Source organism: Molothrus ater, chromosome 32, assembly GCF_012460135.2.
Source record: "Molothrus ater isolate BHLD 08-10-18 breed brown headed cowbird chromosome 32, BPBGC_Mater_1.1, whole genome shotgun sequence".
Classification (NCBI taxonomy): Eukaryota; Metazoa; Chordata; class Aves; order Passeriformes; family Icteridae; genus Molothrus; species Molothrus ater.
This window is the reverse complement of record NC_071659.1, coordinates 1,485,515-1,501,805: the sequence shown is the minus strand read 5'-3', so window position 1 is coordinate 1,501,805 and position 16,291 is coordinate 1,485,515. Positions and strand designations below refer to the sequence as shown.

Here is a 16,291-nt window from a genome sequence, read left to right as displayed (position 1 = left end):
TTTTTTTTCCCCATCCCCCTCTTCCCACCAGTCCAATCTCACATTCCCACATTCCCAGCGTGGATTCCCAGCCAGTTTTATCTTTAACCTTGGACTTGCAGCCTTTGGAAAAACAACGGCTCCAAAGGCTGGGAAAAAAAAAAAAATTATCTTTTAATTTTTAATTTTCTTTTTTTTTTTTTTTTCACGTCTTGTTTTTTTCTTTTTCCTTTTTTTTCTTCTTTTTTTCCTTTTTTCTTTCTTTTTTTTCTCTTATTTTTTCTTTCTTTTTTTCTCTTATTTTTTTCTTCTTTTTCCTTTTTCTCCCCTCTTTTTTTTTTACCTTTTTTTCTTTTTCTTCCTTTTTTTCTTTCCTTTTTTCTCTTATTTTTTCTTCTTTTCCCTGTTTTTCCCCTCTTTTTTTTCCCTTTTTCTTTTTCTTCCTCCTTTTTTTTCCCCCTTTTTTCTTTCTTTTTTTTTCTCTTTTTTTTCTTTTTTTTTTTTCCTTTTTTTTCCCCTTTTTTTTTCTTTCCCTCCCCCCCCGTTGTTTGTCTTTCCTTGGAGAATTTTTGAATTTCTCCCCGCTTCCCACGGCGGAAGAATTTTTTAAATTTTTTTTTTTTTTTGGGGGGGGCGGGAGGAGCGGGAGATTTTGGGAGGCGCCACGCGACACCCGAGGTAGGAACGTAAAAAAAAAACCAAAAAAAAAACCAAAAAACCCCCAAAAAACCCCAAAAAACCAAAACCAACCAACCAAACAAAAAAAAACCCCAGGGAATTTTGGCGCGGGTGGAAAACAGGGAAAAGGGGAAAAACAGGAACGGGCAGAACTCCAGGCGGGCGCCGCGCCTGGAAAATCCCCGGGAGGAATTCCTCGGGGGATTCCATTCCCGGTGGAAACGGGAGAGGAGAGAGGAAACAAAAAAAAAATGAATTTTTTGGCATTTCTGGGATCCCAAAATTTCCCGTCCGGGGGCGGCTCCGGGCCGGGAGAGGCCGGGCCAGCACCGGGAACGTCCCCCCGGAGCCTCGTCCCGACCCTCCCATCCCGCTCCGCCCTCCGGGAGCTCCGGGAATATCAGGAACACCGGGAATGTCGCGGGAAGGGGAGCGGGGCCCCCTGCGCCGCCTGCAGCGGAGGAGGGAGCGCTGCAAACGGTGCCAGGTGCGGTCCGCCAGGTGAGAGCCCCGGCCCAACCCTCTGACACCCCCCGGTACCGCGGAACCCCACCCCAGAACCGGCACCGGCACCGGGAAGGGCCGGCAGGTACCGGGATAGCGCCACGTGGAGCGGGACCGGGGCTTGGGAACCGGGAACGGGGCTGGGGTACGGGGCACCGGGATTGGCGTACGGGGCACCGGGGTGGCCCCGGGATGGGGGATCGGGCACCGGGATTGGGGTACGGGGCACCGGAGCGGCCCCGGGATGAGGGATCGGGCACCGGGATTGGGGTACGGGGCACCGGAGCGGCCCCGGGATGAGGGATCGGGCACCGGGATTGGGGTACGGGGCACCGGAGCGGCCCCGGGATGAGGGATCGGGACTTGGGAACCGGCACCGGGCACCGGGATTGGGGTACGGGGCACCGGAGTGGCCCCGGGATGGGGGATCGGGGGTTGGGAACCGGCACCGGGCACCGGGACTGGGGTACGGGGCACCGGGATTGGCGTACGGGGCACCGGAGTGGCCCCGGGATGGGGGATCGGGCACCGGGATTGGGGTACGGGGCACCGGAATGGCCCCGGGATGAGGGATCGGGGGTTGGGAACCGGCACCGGGCACCGGGATTGGGGTACGGGGCACCGGGATTGGCGTACGGGGCACCGGAATGGCCCCGGGATGAGGGATCGGGGGTTGGGAACCGGCACCGGGCACCGGGACTGGGGTACGGGGCACCGGGATTGGCGTACGGGGCACCGGAGCGGCCCCGGGATGGGGGATCGGGGGTTGGGAACCGGCACCGGGCACCGGGACTCGCGTACGGGGCACCGGAATGGCTCCGGGATGAGGGATCGGGGGTTGGGAACCGGCACCGGGCACCGGGATTGGGGTACGGGGCACCGGGATTGGCGTACGGGGCACCGGAATGGCTCCGGGATGAGGGACCGGGCACCGGGATTGGGGTACGGGGCACCGGGATTGGGGGCACCGGAGCAGCTCCGAGATGGGGGACAGAGGCTGGTCCGGGTTTGGGGGACCGGGACCGGGCACCGGGAGTGGGGGACCGGGGGTGGACCGGGGCTGAGGAACCGGGACCGGGCACCGGGAGTGGCCCCGGGATGGGGGGCAGGGGCTGGGCCGGGGCTTGGGAACCGGGACCGGGCACCGGGATTGCGGTACGGGGCACCGGGAGTGGCCCCGGGATGGGGGGCAGGGGCTGGGCCGGGTTGAGGGAGCGGGATCGGGCACCGGATTTGGGGGACCGGGCACCGGAATAGTGCCGGGATGGGAGACAGGGGCTGTTCCTGGGATGGGGGACCGGTCACCGGAGCAGCCCCGGGATTGCAGGTCCGGACACCCGGGGCTGGCCCGTGTCGGGGGGACACCGGTTCGGACCCGAATTTGGGGAACCGGGGCTGTCCCGGGGCCCGGGCACGGGGGAGAACCCCGGGGTGAGGGTCCAAATCCGGGTTCGGGACAGAGGGTCCAGCTCCGGTCACCCGAGCAGCCCCGGAGGTGGGACCCGGGACCGGGACATGAGGACCGGAACCGGGCACCGGAGCTGCCCCGGGAGAGGGCGGGGGAGCCGGATCCGGGCACGGGGGCAGCCCCGAGTTTGGGGGACCGGGACCGGGACCGGGACTGGGGATCCAGAACCGGGCACCGGAGCAGCCCCGGGTTTGGGGGTCCGGAGCGGCGCCGAGTTTAGGGGACCGGGACCGGGACCTGGGGACCCAGAACCGGGCACCAGAGCAGCCCCGGGTTTGGGGGTCCGGAGCAGCCCCGAGTTTGGGGGACCGGGACCGGGATCTGGGGACCCAGAACCGGGCACCGGAGCAGCCCCGAGTTTGGGGGTCCGGAGCAGCCCCGAGTTTGGGGGACCGGGACCGGGACTGGGGATCCAGAACCGGGCACCGGAGCAGCCCCGAGTTTGGGGGACAGGAGCAGCCCCGAGTTTGGGGGACAGGGACCGGGACCGGGACCTGGGGATGCAGAACCGGGCACCGGAGCAGCCCCGAGTTTGGGGGACAGGAGCAGCCCCGAGTTTGGGGGACCGGGACCGGGACCGGGACCTGGGGACCCAGAACCGGGCACCAGAGCAGCCCCGAGTTTGGGGGACCGGGACCGGGACCTGGGGACCCAGAACCGGGCACCGGAGCAGCCCCGAGTTTGGGGAACTGGGGCAGCCCCGTGTGAGGGTGGAGAACCGGAGCAGCCCCGAGTTTAGGGGACCGGGACCGGGACATGGGCACCCAGAACCGGCACCGGGGCTGCCCGAGGTTGGGGGACCGGGACCGGGACATTGGCACCCAGAACCGGCACCGGAGCAGCTCCGAGTTTGAGGGACCGAAACCGGGACCTGGGAACCCAGAACCGGGCACCGGAGCAGCCCCGAGTTTAGGGGACCGGGACCGGGACGTGGGCACCCAGAGCCGGCACCGGGGCTGCCCCGGGCGTGTCCGGGGCAAGGTTCTCGGTCGAACCGCGGGGCTGAGGGGGTCCCAGCCGCTTTTGCCGCCGTCCCCGCGGTGCGGAACCCCCCCGGCAGCGGCCCCGGGGCGGTGTCAGCGGGCGGGAGGGAGCGCGGCTGAGTCACCGGCAGGAAACCGAGCGGTTGCATCAGAAAGAGGAGCCGTTTGTCCGGTCGGGGCAGCTTTAGTGGAGGAAACAAAAAAAATTAAAAAATAAATCCCATTCCCAAAAATCCCGCAGCATGGAAAAAGGAGACGATGCCTGCCCCAGCAGCAGCAGCAGCAGCAGCTCGGCAGCTCCAGCAGCATCCAGCGCGCCGGGCTTGAAGGAGGAATTGCTGTGCCCCATCTGCTACGAGCCGTTCCGGGAAGCGGTGACGCTGCCGTGCGGGCACAACTTCTGCAAGGGCTGCATCAGCCGCTCGTGGGAGCACCGGCGGCACGCGTGCCCCCTGTGCAAGGAGAGGTCCTCGCTGGAGGAGCTGCGCGTCAACCACACGCTGAGGAACCTGGTGGAGCTGGTGCTGAGGGAGGAAGGGCAGCGGCAGAGCCGCGGCGTGGCCCGGTGCCCCGCGCACCAGGAGGAGCCCAAGTTCTTCTGCCTGGAGGACAAGGAGCTGGCGTGCTTCTCCTGCCAGAGGTCCAAGGAGCACCAGGGGCACAAGATGAGGCCGGTGCAGGAGGCGGCGGCGGATTTTAGGGTGAGGGGATGGTGGGGCGGGATGGATGGATGGATGGACATGGATGGATGAACATGGATGGATGATGGATGGGTGGATGGATGGATGATGGATGGATGGATGGATGGATGGATGGATGGATGCATGGATGGATGATGGATGGATGATGGATGGATGGATGGATGGATGGATGGATGATGGATGGATGGATGGATGGATGGATGGATGATGGATGGATGGATGGATGGATGATGGATGGATGGATGGATGGATGGATGGATGGATGGATGGATGGATGGATGGATGGATGCATGGATGGATGATGGATGGATGGATGGATGCATGGATGGATGATGGATGGATGATGGATGGATGATGGATGGATGATGGATGGATGATGGATGGATGGATGGATGGATGGATGGATGGATGATGGATGGATGGATGGATGGATGGATGATGGATGGATGGAGGGATGGGATGGATGGATGGATGGATGATGGATGGATGGATGGATGGATGGATGGATGGATGGATGGATGGATGATGGATGGATGGGTGGATGATGGATGGATGGATGGATGATGGATGGGTGGATGATGGATGGATAGATGGATGATGGATGATGGATGATAGATGGATGGATGATGGATGGATGGATGGATGGATGGATGGATGGATGGATGGATGGATGGATGGATGATGAATGGATGATGGATGATGGATGGATGGATGGATGGATGGATGGATGATGGATGGATGGATGGATGATGGATGGATAGATGGATGGATGGATGGATGGATGGATGGATGGATGGATGGATGATGGATGGATGGATGATGGATGGATGGATGGATGGATGGATGGATGGATGGATGAGGGATGGATGGATGGATGATGGATGATGGATGGATGGACATGGATGGATGGATGGATGGATGGATGATGGATGGATGGATGGATGGATGGATGGATGGATGATGGATGGATGATGGATGGATGGATGGATGGATGGATGGATGGATGGATGGATGATGGATGGATGATGGATGGATGGATGGATGGATGGATGGATGGATGGATGGATGGATGGATGGATGGATGGATGATGGATGGATGGATGGATGGATGGATGGATGGATCTATGAATGGAGGGAGGGAGCAATGGATCCATGGATGAACAGAGATGGATGGATGGATGAATCCATGGATGCACCCATGGATGGATGGATGGATGGAGGGAGCAATGGATCCATGGATAAATGGATCCATGGATGAACAGAGATGGATGCAGGGATGAATCCATGGATGCACCCATGCATGGACGGCAAAGAGAGGCACCCCTAAAACCTGGAGCTCTCCCAGATTTCCCAGGATTTGGGATGAGGCAGCCACGCTTCCCTGCGGGCGTGCGGCGGCTGCTGGATGCTCTCCTGCCCTTTAATTATCCGGCGCCATCCCGGATGATGATCCCGCGGGAAAGGGGAGCAGGATGATTATTCCCGGTGATCCCAGCTCGGATCCAGCCACGCTGGTTATTCCAGGCTTTGGGAGCGGGGCTGGGATTTGGGAGTTGCACAATTCCGGCAGAAAGGAGGGATGTGGCTGCCCGAGGAGGAGGAGGAGGAGGAGGAGGGGGAGGGGATGGGATGCGGCCAGGAGCTGGGAATGCTGCCAGGACATGCTGGAAAACAGCCGGCACCGCCCTGACTCATCCCGCTGGATTTCAAACGTGGCGGGAAAAGCTTGGCTGGGGTTCCTGGGAATGGGAACGGGAACGGGAATGGGAGTGGGAAAGAGAATGGGAGTGGGAGTGGGAATGGGGAGAGGGAATGGGAATGGGAGTGGGAATGGGAGTGGGAATGGGAGTGGGAGTGGGAATGGGGAGGGGGAATGGGAATGGGAACGAGAATGAGAGTGGATTTATGGGAATGGGAATGGGAATGGGAGTGGGAGTGGGAATGAGAGTGGGAATGAGAGTGGGAATGGGGAATGGGAATGGGAATGGGAATGGGGAATGGGGAATGGGAATCGGAGTGGGAATGAGAGTGGGAGTGGGAATGGGAATGAGAGTGGGAATGGGAATGGGAATGAGAGTGGGAATGGGAGTGGGAATGGGATGGGTGGGAATGGGGAATGGGGAATGGGAATGGGAGTGAGAATGGGATGGGTGGGAATGGGAATAGGAATGAGAATGGGACGCGTGGGAATGGGGAATGGGAGTGGGAATGGAGCTGCCCAGAGCACCGGGATGGGCGGGGACGGGATATCCCAAACAACAGAGAGGAGCATTCCCTATGGATCAAAGCTCCTCTTCCTCCCTGCTGCCCGAGGAGAAGGGTTGGATAGAGCATGGATCCGGCTCTGAGGGTGTTCATCCCGGAAAAATCCCGGAAAATCCTGGGAATGGGGGAGTCCTGAGGGTGTCTCCCCCCCCTTGCAGGCCAAGCTGGCGAACATGGAGTCATCCCTGAGGGATAAAGCCAAGGATTTTGGGGCCGTGCGGCGATCCTACGAATCCATCTCCCGGCACAACGAGGTGCGTGTTCCCTCCTGGAGCTGGGATCGACCCCGATCCCGGTCCTCATCCCGATCCTGATCCCGATCCCGATCCCGATCCTGCACGTTCAATGGGGTGGAGCCCGGATTCCATCCCGGAAAAGGAGAGTGATGGGAATTTGGGAAGTGGGGAAGGGAATTCGGGAAGGGCAGCGTGATCCCAGGGAATCCCTGAGCTCTGGGAATGGGGAATCCAGGGAATTTGGGTGCTCCAGAGGTGGGATTGATCCCAATCCCAAACCTGCACATGCAGCCATGGGGAGAAGTGATCCCATCCTGGAAAAAGGGAGCAGTGGGGATTTGGGAAGCAGGGATGGGAATTTGGGGAGGTCAGTGTGATCCCAGTGATCCCTAAGCTCTGGGAAGTAGAATCCAGGGAATTCAGGATGCTCCAGAGGTGGGATTGATCCCAATCCCAATTCTGCACATGCGGCTGGGGGTTGAGCATTGATCCCATCCTGGAAAATGGGAGCAATGGGGATTTGGGAAGCAGGGATGGGAATTCAGGAGGGGCAGTGTGATCCCAGTGAATGCCTGAGCTCTGGGAATGGGGAATCCAGGGAATTCAGGTGCTCCCGAGGTGGGATTGATCCTGATCCTGATTTGGGAATGCAGTGGGAGTGAAGCCCTGATTCCATCCTGGAAAAGGAGAGCAGTGGGGATTTGGGAAGTGGAAATGGGAATTTGGGAAGGGCAGCATGATCCCAGGGAATCCCAGTGAATCCCTGAGCTCTGGGAATGGGGAATCCAGGGAATTCAGGTGCTCCAGAGGTGGGATTGAACCAAATCCCAATCCTGCACATGCAGCTGGGGGTGGAGCATTGATCCCATCCTGGAAACGAGAGCAGTGGGGATTTGGGAAGCAGGGATGGGAATTTGGGAAGGGCAGCGTGATCCCAGGGAATTCCTGAGCTCTGGGAAGGGGGAATCCAGGGAATTTGGGTGCTCCAGATTAGGGATTGATCCCAATCCCAAACCTGCACCTGCAGCTGAGGTGGAGCCCTGATCCCAGCCCAGAAAAGGAGAGTGATGGGAATTTGGGAAGTGGGGAAGGGAATTTGGGAAGGGCAGCATGATCCCAGTGATCCCTGAGCTCTGGGAAGGGGGAATCCAGGGAATTTGGGTGCTCCAGAGGTGGGATTGATCCCAATCCCAAACCTGCACATGCAGCCAGGGGGAGAACTGATCCCATCCTGGAAAAAGTGAGCAGTGGGGATTTGGGAAGCAGGGATGGGAATTTGGGGAGGTCAGTGTGATCCCAGTGATCCCTAAGCTCTGGGAAGTAGAATCCCAGGAATTAGGGTCCTCCAGAGGTGGGATTGATCCCAATCCCAAACCTGCACATGCGGCTGGGGGTTGAGCATTGATCCCATCCTGGAAAATGGGAGCAATGGGGATTTGGGAAGCAGGGATGGGAATTCAGGAGGGGCAGCGTGATCCCAGTGATCCCAGTGAATCCCTGAGCACTGGGAATGGGGAATCCAGGGAATTTGGGTTCTCCAGAGGTGGGATTGATGCTGATCCTGATTTGGGAATGCAGTGGGAGTAAAGCCCTGATTCTATCCTGGAAAAGGAGAGTGATGGGGATTTGGGAAGCAGGGATGGGAATTTGGGAAGGGCAGCGTGATCCCAGGGAATCCCTGAGCTCTGGGAATGAGGAATCCAGGGAATTTGGGTGCTCCAGAGGCGGGATTGATCCCAATCCCAATCCTGCACATGCGGCTGGGGGTGAAGCATTGATCCTATCTGGAAAATGGGAGTGATGGGGATTTGGGAAGCAGGGATGGGAATTTGGGAAGGGCAGCGTGATCCCAGTGATCCCAGTGAGTCCCTGAGCTCTGGGAAGGAGGAATCCCGGGAATTCGGGCGCTCCCACCGTTCCCGCCCGGAGCAAGGCGCCGACGTTCGCAGGTGGAATCGGAGCGCCTGGAGCGCCAGGTGAAGTGGGAGTTCGAGAAGCTGCACAAGTTCCTGTGGGACGAGGAGCAGGCGGTGCTGGCGCAGCTGCGGGAGGAGGCGGGCCGGAAGCAGGATCTGATCCAGGGCAAGATGGAGCAGCTGGCGGAGGCCAGCCAGGCCCTGCTCAACGAGGCCGCGCGGCTCGAGGCCGACCTCAAGCAGGACGACCTCACCTTCCTGATGGTAATTCCCGCATTCCCCGTGGCAATTCCCGCATTCCCCGTGGCAATTCCTGCATTCCCCGTGACAATTCCCGCATTCCCCGTGGTAATTCCCACATTCCCCATGGTAATTCCCACATTCCTTGTGGTAATTCCCACATTTCTCCATGGTAATTCCCACATTCCCCGTGGTAATGTCCACATTCCCCATGGTAATTCCCACATTTCCAGTGATAATTCCCACATTTCCTGGTGGTAATTCCCACATTCCCGGTGATAATTCCCACATTCCTGGTGGTAATTTCCACATGCCCCATGGTAATTCCTGCATTCCCCATGGTAATTCCCACATTTCCCAATGGTAATTCCCACATTCCTGGTGGTAATTCCGACATTCCCGGTGGTAATTCCCACATTCCCGGTGGTAATTCCCACATTACCCCATGGTAATTCCCGCATTCCCCATGGTAATTCCCACATTCCCAATGGTAATTCCCTCTGGGATCCCAATCCAGCCACCCCCAAGTGATCCATGGGCTGTTGGAATTCCGGTGGCAGCCAAGATCTGATTCCTCTTTTCTTTTCTTTTCCAGACCCACAAGAACCGCAAGCGGAGGTAGGTCCTGGTCCCGTCACATAATCCCATATCCATGGGAATCTGGGAATGGCTGAGCCCTTCCCGCTGGCCGGATGGGGTCTCCTGAGCTCCCCGCTCCAAGAAAATTCCAGCGTCCCCTCCGAGGTGCTGGATGCCCCCTGCGTGTTCCAGGCAGGACGGCGGGGACAAAAAGCGGGATTTGGGGGTTTGTGGGAAGCGTTAAATCCCAGATTTTGCGGGAACGGAGGGAGGACAAGCTTGGGAGATGCCGGGTGCCTCATCCCAATCCTTTCTCCACGGCCAATCCCTGCCCTAGGATCGCCTGCACGGCCGAGGAGCCGGAAGCTGTTCCCTCGGGATTGCTCCTGGACGTGGCCAAATACCTGGGATCGCTCCAGTACAACGTGTGGAAGAAGATGCTGGACACCATCACCGCCGGTGAGGAGCTGGGAATGTCCAGAGTGGGGTTTTCCAGGGGGTCTGGAAAGATGGGAAATGTGGAGATGGATTCTTCCCTAAAAATGGTGGCGGTGGGGTCTGGAAAGATGGGAAATGTGGAGATGGATTCTTCCCTAAAAATGGTGGCAGTGGGGTTTGGAAAAATGGGAAATGTGGAGATGGATTCTTCCCTAAAAATGATGGTGATGGGGTCTGGAAAGATGGGGAATGTGGAGAGGGATTCTTCCCTAAAAATGGTGACAGTGGGGTTTGGAAAGATGGGAAATGTGAAAGTGGATTCTTCCCTAAAAATGGTGGCAGTGGGGTTTGGAAAAATGGGGAATGTGGAGAGGGATGCTTCCCTAAAAATGGTGGTGATGGGTCTGGAAAGATGGGAAATGTGGAAGTGGATTCTTCCCTAAAAACGGTGGTGGGGTCTGGAAAGATGGGAAATGTGGAGATGGATTCCTCCCTAAAAATGGTGATGGGGTCTGGAAAGATGGGAAATGTGGAGATGGATTCTTCCCTAAAAATGGTGGCAGTGGGGTTTGGAAAAATGGGGAATGTGGAGAGGGATTCTTCCCTAAAAATGGTGGTGATGGGTCTGGAAAGATGGGAAATGTGGAAGTGGATTCTTCCCTAAAAACGGTGGTGGGGTCTGGAAAGATGGGAAATGTGGAGAATTCTTCCCTAAAATGGTGGTGATGGGTCTGGAAAGATGGGAAATGTGGAGAGGGGTTCTTCCCTAAAAATGGTGGTGATGGGTCTGGAAAGATGGGAAACGTGGAAGTGGAGTCTTCCCTAAAAATGGTGGTGAGGCCGTCTGGAAAGATGGGAAATGTGGAAATGGATTGATCCCTAAAAATAGTGGTAGTGGAGTCTGGAAAGATGGGAAATGTGGAAGTGGATTCTTCCCTAAAAATGGTGGTGGTGGGGTCTGGAAAGATGGGAAATGTGGAGATGGATTCCTCCCTAAAAATGGTGATGGGGTCTGGAAAGATGGGAAATGTGGAGATGGGATTGGGGATTGGGGAAGTGAAGGGAGGGGCTTGTTCCTCAAAAAGGGAAACTTGGGAATCTGTGTTTGCCAGGGGTGATGTGGGTTAGGGACAAATCCATGGACAGGGATCGGTGTAGGGATGGATGGATGGATGGATGGATGGATGGATGGATGGATGGATGGATGGATGGATGGATGGATCCATGGATGAATGGAACCATGGATAGGGATGGATTGATGAATGGATGGATGGAGGGATCCATGGAAGGATCCATGGATGGAGAGACAGATGGAAGGATCCATGGATCGAGGGAGGGATGGATCCATGGATGGAGGGACAGATGGACAGATCAATGGAGTGATCTGTGGATGGATGGAGGGAGGGTTCCATGGAAGCATCCATGGATGGAGGGACAGATGGATGCATCCATGGAAGGTTCCATGGAGGGATGGAGGAAGGGAACCATGGATGAATCCATGGAAGGGTCCGTGGATGGATGGATGGATGGATGGATGGATGGATGGATGGATGGATGGATGGATGGATGGATGGATGGATGATGGATGGATGGATGGATGGATTCATGAAAGGAACCATGGATGGACGGAGGGATGGAGGAAGGGATCCATGGATGAATCCACGAAAGGTTCCATGGATGGATGGATGGATTCATGAAAGGAACCATGGATGGATGGAGGGATGGAGGGATGGAGGAAGGCATCCATGGATGAATCCATGGAAGGATCCATGTAGGGATGGAAGGATCCATGTGTGAATGGATCCCATCGAGGGCTCCACGGAGGGACAGACGGATCCCTACCAAGCTTCCCATAAAACCCTCCCCTTCCCCGCAGTCCCCTTCAGCCTGGATCCCAACTCGGCCGCGGGCTGGCTCTCCGTCTCCGAGGACCTCTCCAGCGTCTCCATCTGCAGCTACAAGGGCTCCGTGGAGAACCCGGAGCGCTTCACCTCCGCCCCCTGCATCCTGGGCTCCCGCGGCTTCTCCGAAGGCTTCCACACCTGGCAGGTGGACCTGGGCGGGCTGACCAACTGGAGGGTGGGCGTCTCCCGGCCCCACAGAGGCTCCCACTGGAGTTACCACCACGATTCCCGCTCCGGCTTCTGGTACATCTACCACCTCCAGGGCAAGGACGAGTGCCGGGCGTCCAACGCCGTGCGCTCGCAGACGGCGCCGGGGAACATCCGGAGGGTCCGGGTGGAGCTGGACTGCACCGAGGGCGAGCTGTCCTTCTACGACGCCGACCTCCAGAGCCACATCTACACGTTCCACGAGAAGTTCGGCGGGCCCGTCTTCCCCTATTTCTACGTGGGCAACACCCAGGGCGATGCCAACACCAAGACGCTCCGGATCTGCCCGCTCCGCATCCGTGTCCTTGAGGATGTCCCGACCTGAGATGTCTCCTCGCCTCCCGGCGGGGTTCTCCAGGTGCTTTTCCGGGAAAAACAACAACAAAAAAAAAAAAGGAAAAATAAGCAGGGATAAAAAGATTTGTTCGTGTTGTCTCAGGTTTTTATCGGTAATAAATATTAATAAACATTAGAAATATTATCCGTATATCCCTCTCCCTGTGTGGTTCTGTGCCCAAATCCCAAATTTTCCTGAAGCTCTCTGCCATGGATCCAAGCTGGGAATGCTTTGGGAAGAAAGGATTTCCTTGACAAATAAGGAATTAAAGGATTTAGAGGCTTTTTTCCCCCACAGTTTTTAGGGATCCAGGAATCCCTGCTGTGATCCTTATCCCAGCTCTTGGAAGGGGAAAATCCCACGGGATTTGACACATGGAAAACCATCAGTGGGAACACCCCTGGGAGCATCCCACCTTCTCCACCCTTTTCCCCACAGCTTTTTCCCTCCGAGGGGTTTTTCCCCGAATTCCCAGCTCTGGGAATCCAGTGAAGATGCCTCGTTGGTGTTGGGAAAAGGAGGAAGTTCAGAGTTTTTACCCGGAGTTAATCCCACCCAAACGGTTTTTTCCCAAATCCAGGTGGGTCCTTGGGATTTCAGGTGATTCCATGGGGGAAGGGAAGGGGCCTGGGTGGCCCTTCCCGACCTTTTCCTGCTTTTTTCCTGCTTTTTTCCTGCTTTTTTCCTGCTTTTTTCCTGCCTGGATTCCGACGGGAGCGGGTGGTTTCCATGGTTTCCCGGCATTTGCTCAGGAAGCTCCTCAGGAACGAGAGAGGGAGGAGGGAAAACAAAAGGGAGAGGCTGGAGCTGGGGGCGACCCCGGGGTCCTCCCACGGTGTATCCCTGGATACGGCAAGGGAGGGGAAAAAGGGATTTGCGGCATCCCAAATCCCTGCACATCCCATCCCCATCCACCTTCCCTCCATCCCATCCCATCCCATCCCATCCCATCCCATCCCATCCCATCCCATCCCATCCCATCTCCATTTTCATCCACATCCCATCCCAATTCCAATTCCAATTCCAATCCTAACCCATCCCACCCCAATCCTGCTCTGCCGTGCCAATCCCCACCACCATCCCAATCCCAACCCCAATCCCAATCCCCATCACCATCCCCATCCCAATCCCAACCCCAATCCCATCCCATTCCCATCTCCATCCCTTCTCTCCATCCTGTCCCACCCCAATCCCATCCCAATCCCAATCCCAACCCCAACCCCAACCCCAATCCCAATCCAAATCCCAAATCCAATCCCATCCCATTATTCCATCCACTTATTCCATCCCATCCCACCCCAATCCCATCTCATCCCAATTCCAACCCCAATCCCACCCCAATCCCATCCCAATTCCTATGCACATCCCATCCCAGCCCATCCCAGCCCCAACCCCAACCCCAACCCCAATCCCCATCCCCATCCCCATCCCAACCCTAATTCCACCCCCAATCCCAACCCCAATCCCAATCCCAACCCCAATCCCAACCCCAATCCAAATCCCAAATCCTAATCCCATCCCATTATTCTATCCATTTATTCCATCCCATCCCATCCCATCCCATCCCAATTCCCATGCCCATCCCATCCCATCCCCATCCCCAACCCCAACCCCAATCTCAATCCCAACCCCAACCCCATCCCCAATCCCAATCCCAATCCCATCCCCAACCCCAATCCCAATCCAAATCCCAATCCCATCCCCAATCCCAATCCCATCACCAATCCCAATCCCAATCCAATCCCTCCTCCCCATCCCAATCCCCCTCCCCATCCCATATCCTGACATTTCCCACCACCCCAAAATGCCGGCAATTCCCAGAATTCTGGGCATCCCAACCCCAATTCTGGCACATTTGAGATGTGTTCGGGAATGTGAGGCCTGGGATTTTTCCCTTTTTTCTGGGAATTTTGGAGGATAAATGTGGGGGAAACACTGGAGGGGGTCGAGGGGTTCCTCTGCACCTTTTCCATCCCAAAACCTGGAATTCCACCCAGGAAAAAGCAGATTCTTGCTTGGAAGGGTCTCACTGATAGTTTTTTTAATTTTTATTTTTATTTTTAATTTTTATTTTTATTTTTATTTTTATTTTTATTTTTATTTTTATTTTTATTTTTATTTGTCTATTTTATTTTTATTTTTATTTTTATTTTGTCTATTTTATTTTTATTTTTATTTTTATTTTTATTTTTATTTTTATTTTTATTTTTATTTTTTATTTTACAATTTGGTTTTATTTTTTAGGTTTTAATTTATTTTGCTTTTGAGTTTTAATTTATAATTTTAAAATTAATTTTATTTCTTAATGGGTTGAAGAAAATTAATTAATTTTAATTTTTCTTCCCTAGGCCTTTATTTCAACTTTAATATTAAAATCGTTATATTTTTTAAATGGTAACATTTATTTTATTTTTTATTTTCTGTTATTTTTACTTTTAAAACTGTTTTTTCACTTTTACTTTTGTTTTTTAGACTTTCATTTTAACTTTTATTTTTGATCACTGTTTATTCATATTTTGACGCTTACTTTCGGTATTTTTTAATGTTTACCTTAATTGTAAAATTTTAATTAATTTGTGTTTACATACAGTATTTACTTCTCTTTTTGTATTTCTTCTATATATTATTTTGCATTTTATATTTGATGGAAATATTTTATATCCATTCAATCATAACTATTTATTTATCATAATTTCTTAATTTATTCTGAATTTATTTTGTATTTTGGGGGTGTTGTATTTATTTTTTGATTTGCTTTATACCATATTTTAGGGGCTTACGTTTATATTTATTCTATATTCATTCTCTATTTTACATATTTATTTTATATTTGTTTTTGCATTTATTTTAAATTTAATCCATGTTTATTTTAAATTTATTTTCTATTTTTGGCATATATTTTAAAAATTTATTTCACATTTATTTCACATTTATTTTCATTAATTTCCCCCATATTTTTCCCACATTTCCCCCATCCCATTTTCCCATTTTTATCCCAATTTCCAACAAAAATCCCGTCACTTTTTTCCCAATTTTCCCACAATTCCCGCCCCAATCCCGGGATCCCCGTGGACCCACCCAGGATTCGGGGCGGGGCCTCCATCGCCGGCAGCTCATCGATGATGTCATTTCTGACCAATCAGCGCCCGACACCGCGCCTTTGCCCCGCCCCTCCCCTCCCGCCTGGTACCCGGAGCATCCCAAGGATTTGGGGGGTTTGGGCGATTTTGGGGGCGAATTTGGGGGATTTCTGGGGATGCGGGAGCCACCGGGGGAGATTCTCCGGGAATTCTGGGAACCGCTGGAATTCCCAGGGACAGGAATCATGGAAAGGGAATGGTTTGGGTGGGCAGGAGCTCAAATCCCACCCCATTCCAAGCCCAACACCTCCCGCATCCCGGGGTGATCCAACCTTTCCTTGGACGCTGCCAGGGATCCAGGGATTCTCTGGGAATTCCAGCCCGGCCAGGAATCCCTTCCCAGGATCCCACCATCCCAAGCTCCCCTTTCCCACTGGAAGCCATTCCCTGGCTCCTGCCCCTCCAGCCCTTGCCCCAATCCCAGCTCTCCCGGAGCCCCTTTGGGATGGGGAAGCGGCTCCAAGGATTCCCTGGATCCTCCCCTGATCCAGCTGCACATTCCCAGCTGCTCTCCCAGCCTGCCATTGCATCCAGCCCCATCCCGACCCCTCCTTGAGAAGGAATTTCAGGATCCAGGGGTTTCACTGGGAATTCAGGATTCCAGGAAGGGTCTCTCCTTCCCTTTTCCATCCCTGAATTCCATAAAAATCCCTCAGGATGGATCCTGAGTGTCCTTGATCCCAGAATCCCGGAATGGTTTGGGATGGGATCCATGG

The 16,291-nt window shown here is 54.7% G+C and overlaps 1 protein-coding gene across 2 annotated transcripts; it reads left to right on the top strand.

Annotated features, from left to right (window-relative positions):
• Positions 1-689: 689 nt before the first annotated feature.
• TRIM35 (tripartite motif containing 35) lies at positions 690-12,579 on the top strand. 2 transcript variants are annotated; one of them, XM_036405259.2, is made up of 7 exons: positions 690-1,158; positions 3,854-4,313; positions 6,737-6,832; positions 8,764-8,994; positions 9,566-9,588; positions 9,887-10,008; positions 11,864-12,579. In XM_036405259.2, exons 1-7 carry the CDS (start codon positions 1,073-1,075, stop codon positions 12,421-12,423), a joined length of 1,578 nt encoding a protein of 525 aa, XP_036261152.1. In that variant the 5' UTR covers positions 690-1,072; the 3' UTR covers positions 12,424-12,579. The 2 variants fall into 2 exon arrangements, with proteins under 2 accessions (XP_036261152.1, XP_036261151.1); XM_036405258.2 differs by lacking the exon at positions 690-1,158 and having other exon boundaries at positions 2,899-4,313; positions 11,864-12,036; positions 12,154-12,579.
• Positions 12,580-16,291: the final 3,712 nt, after the last annotated feature.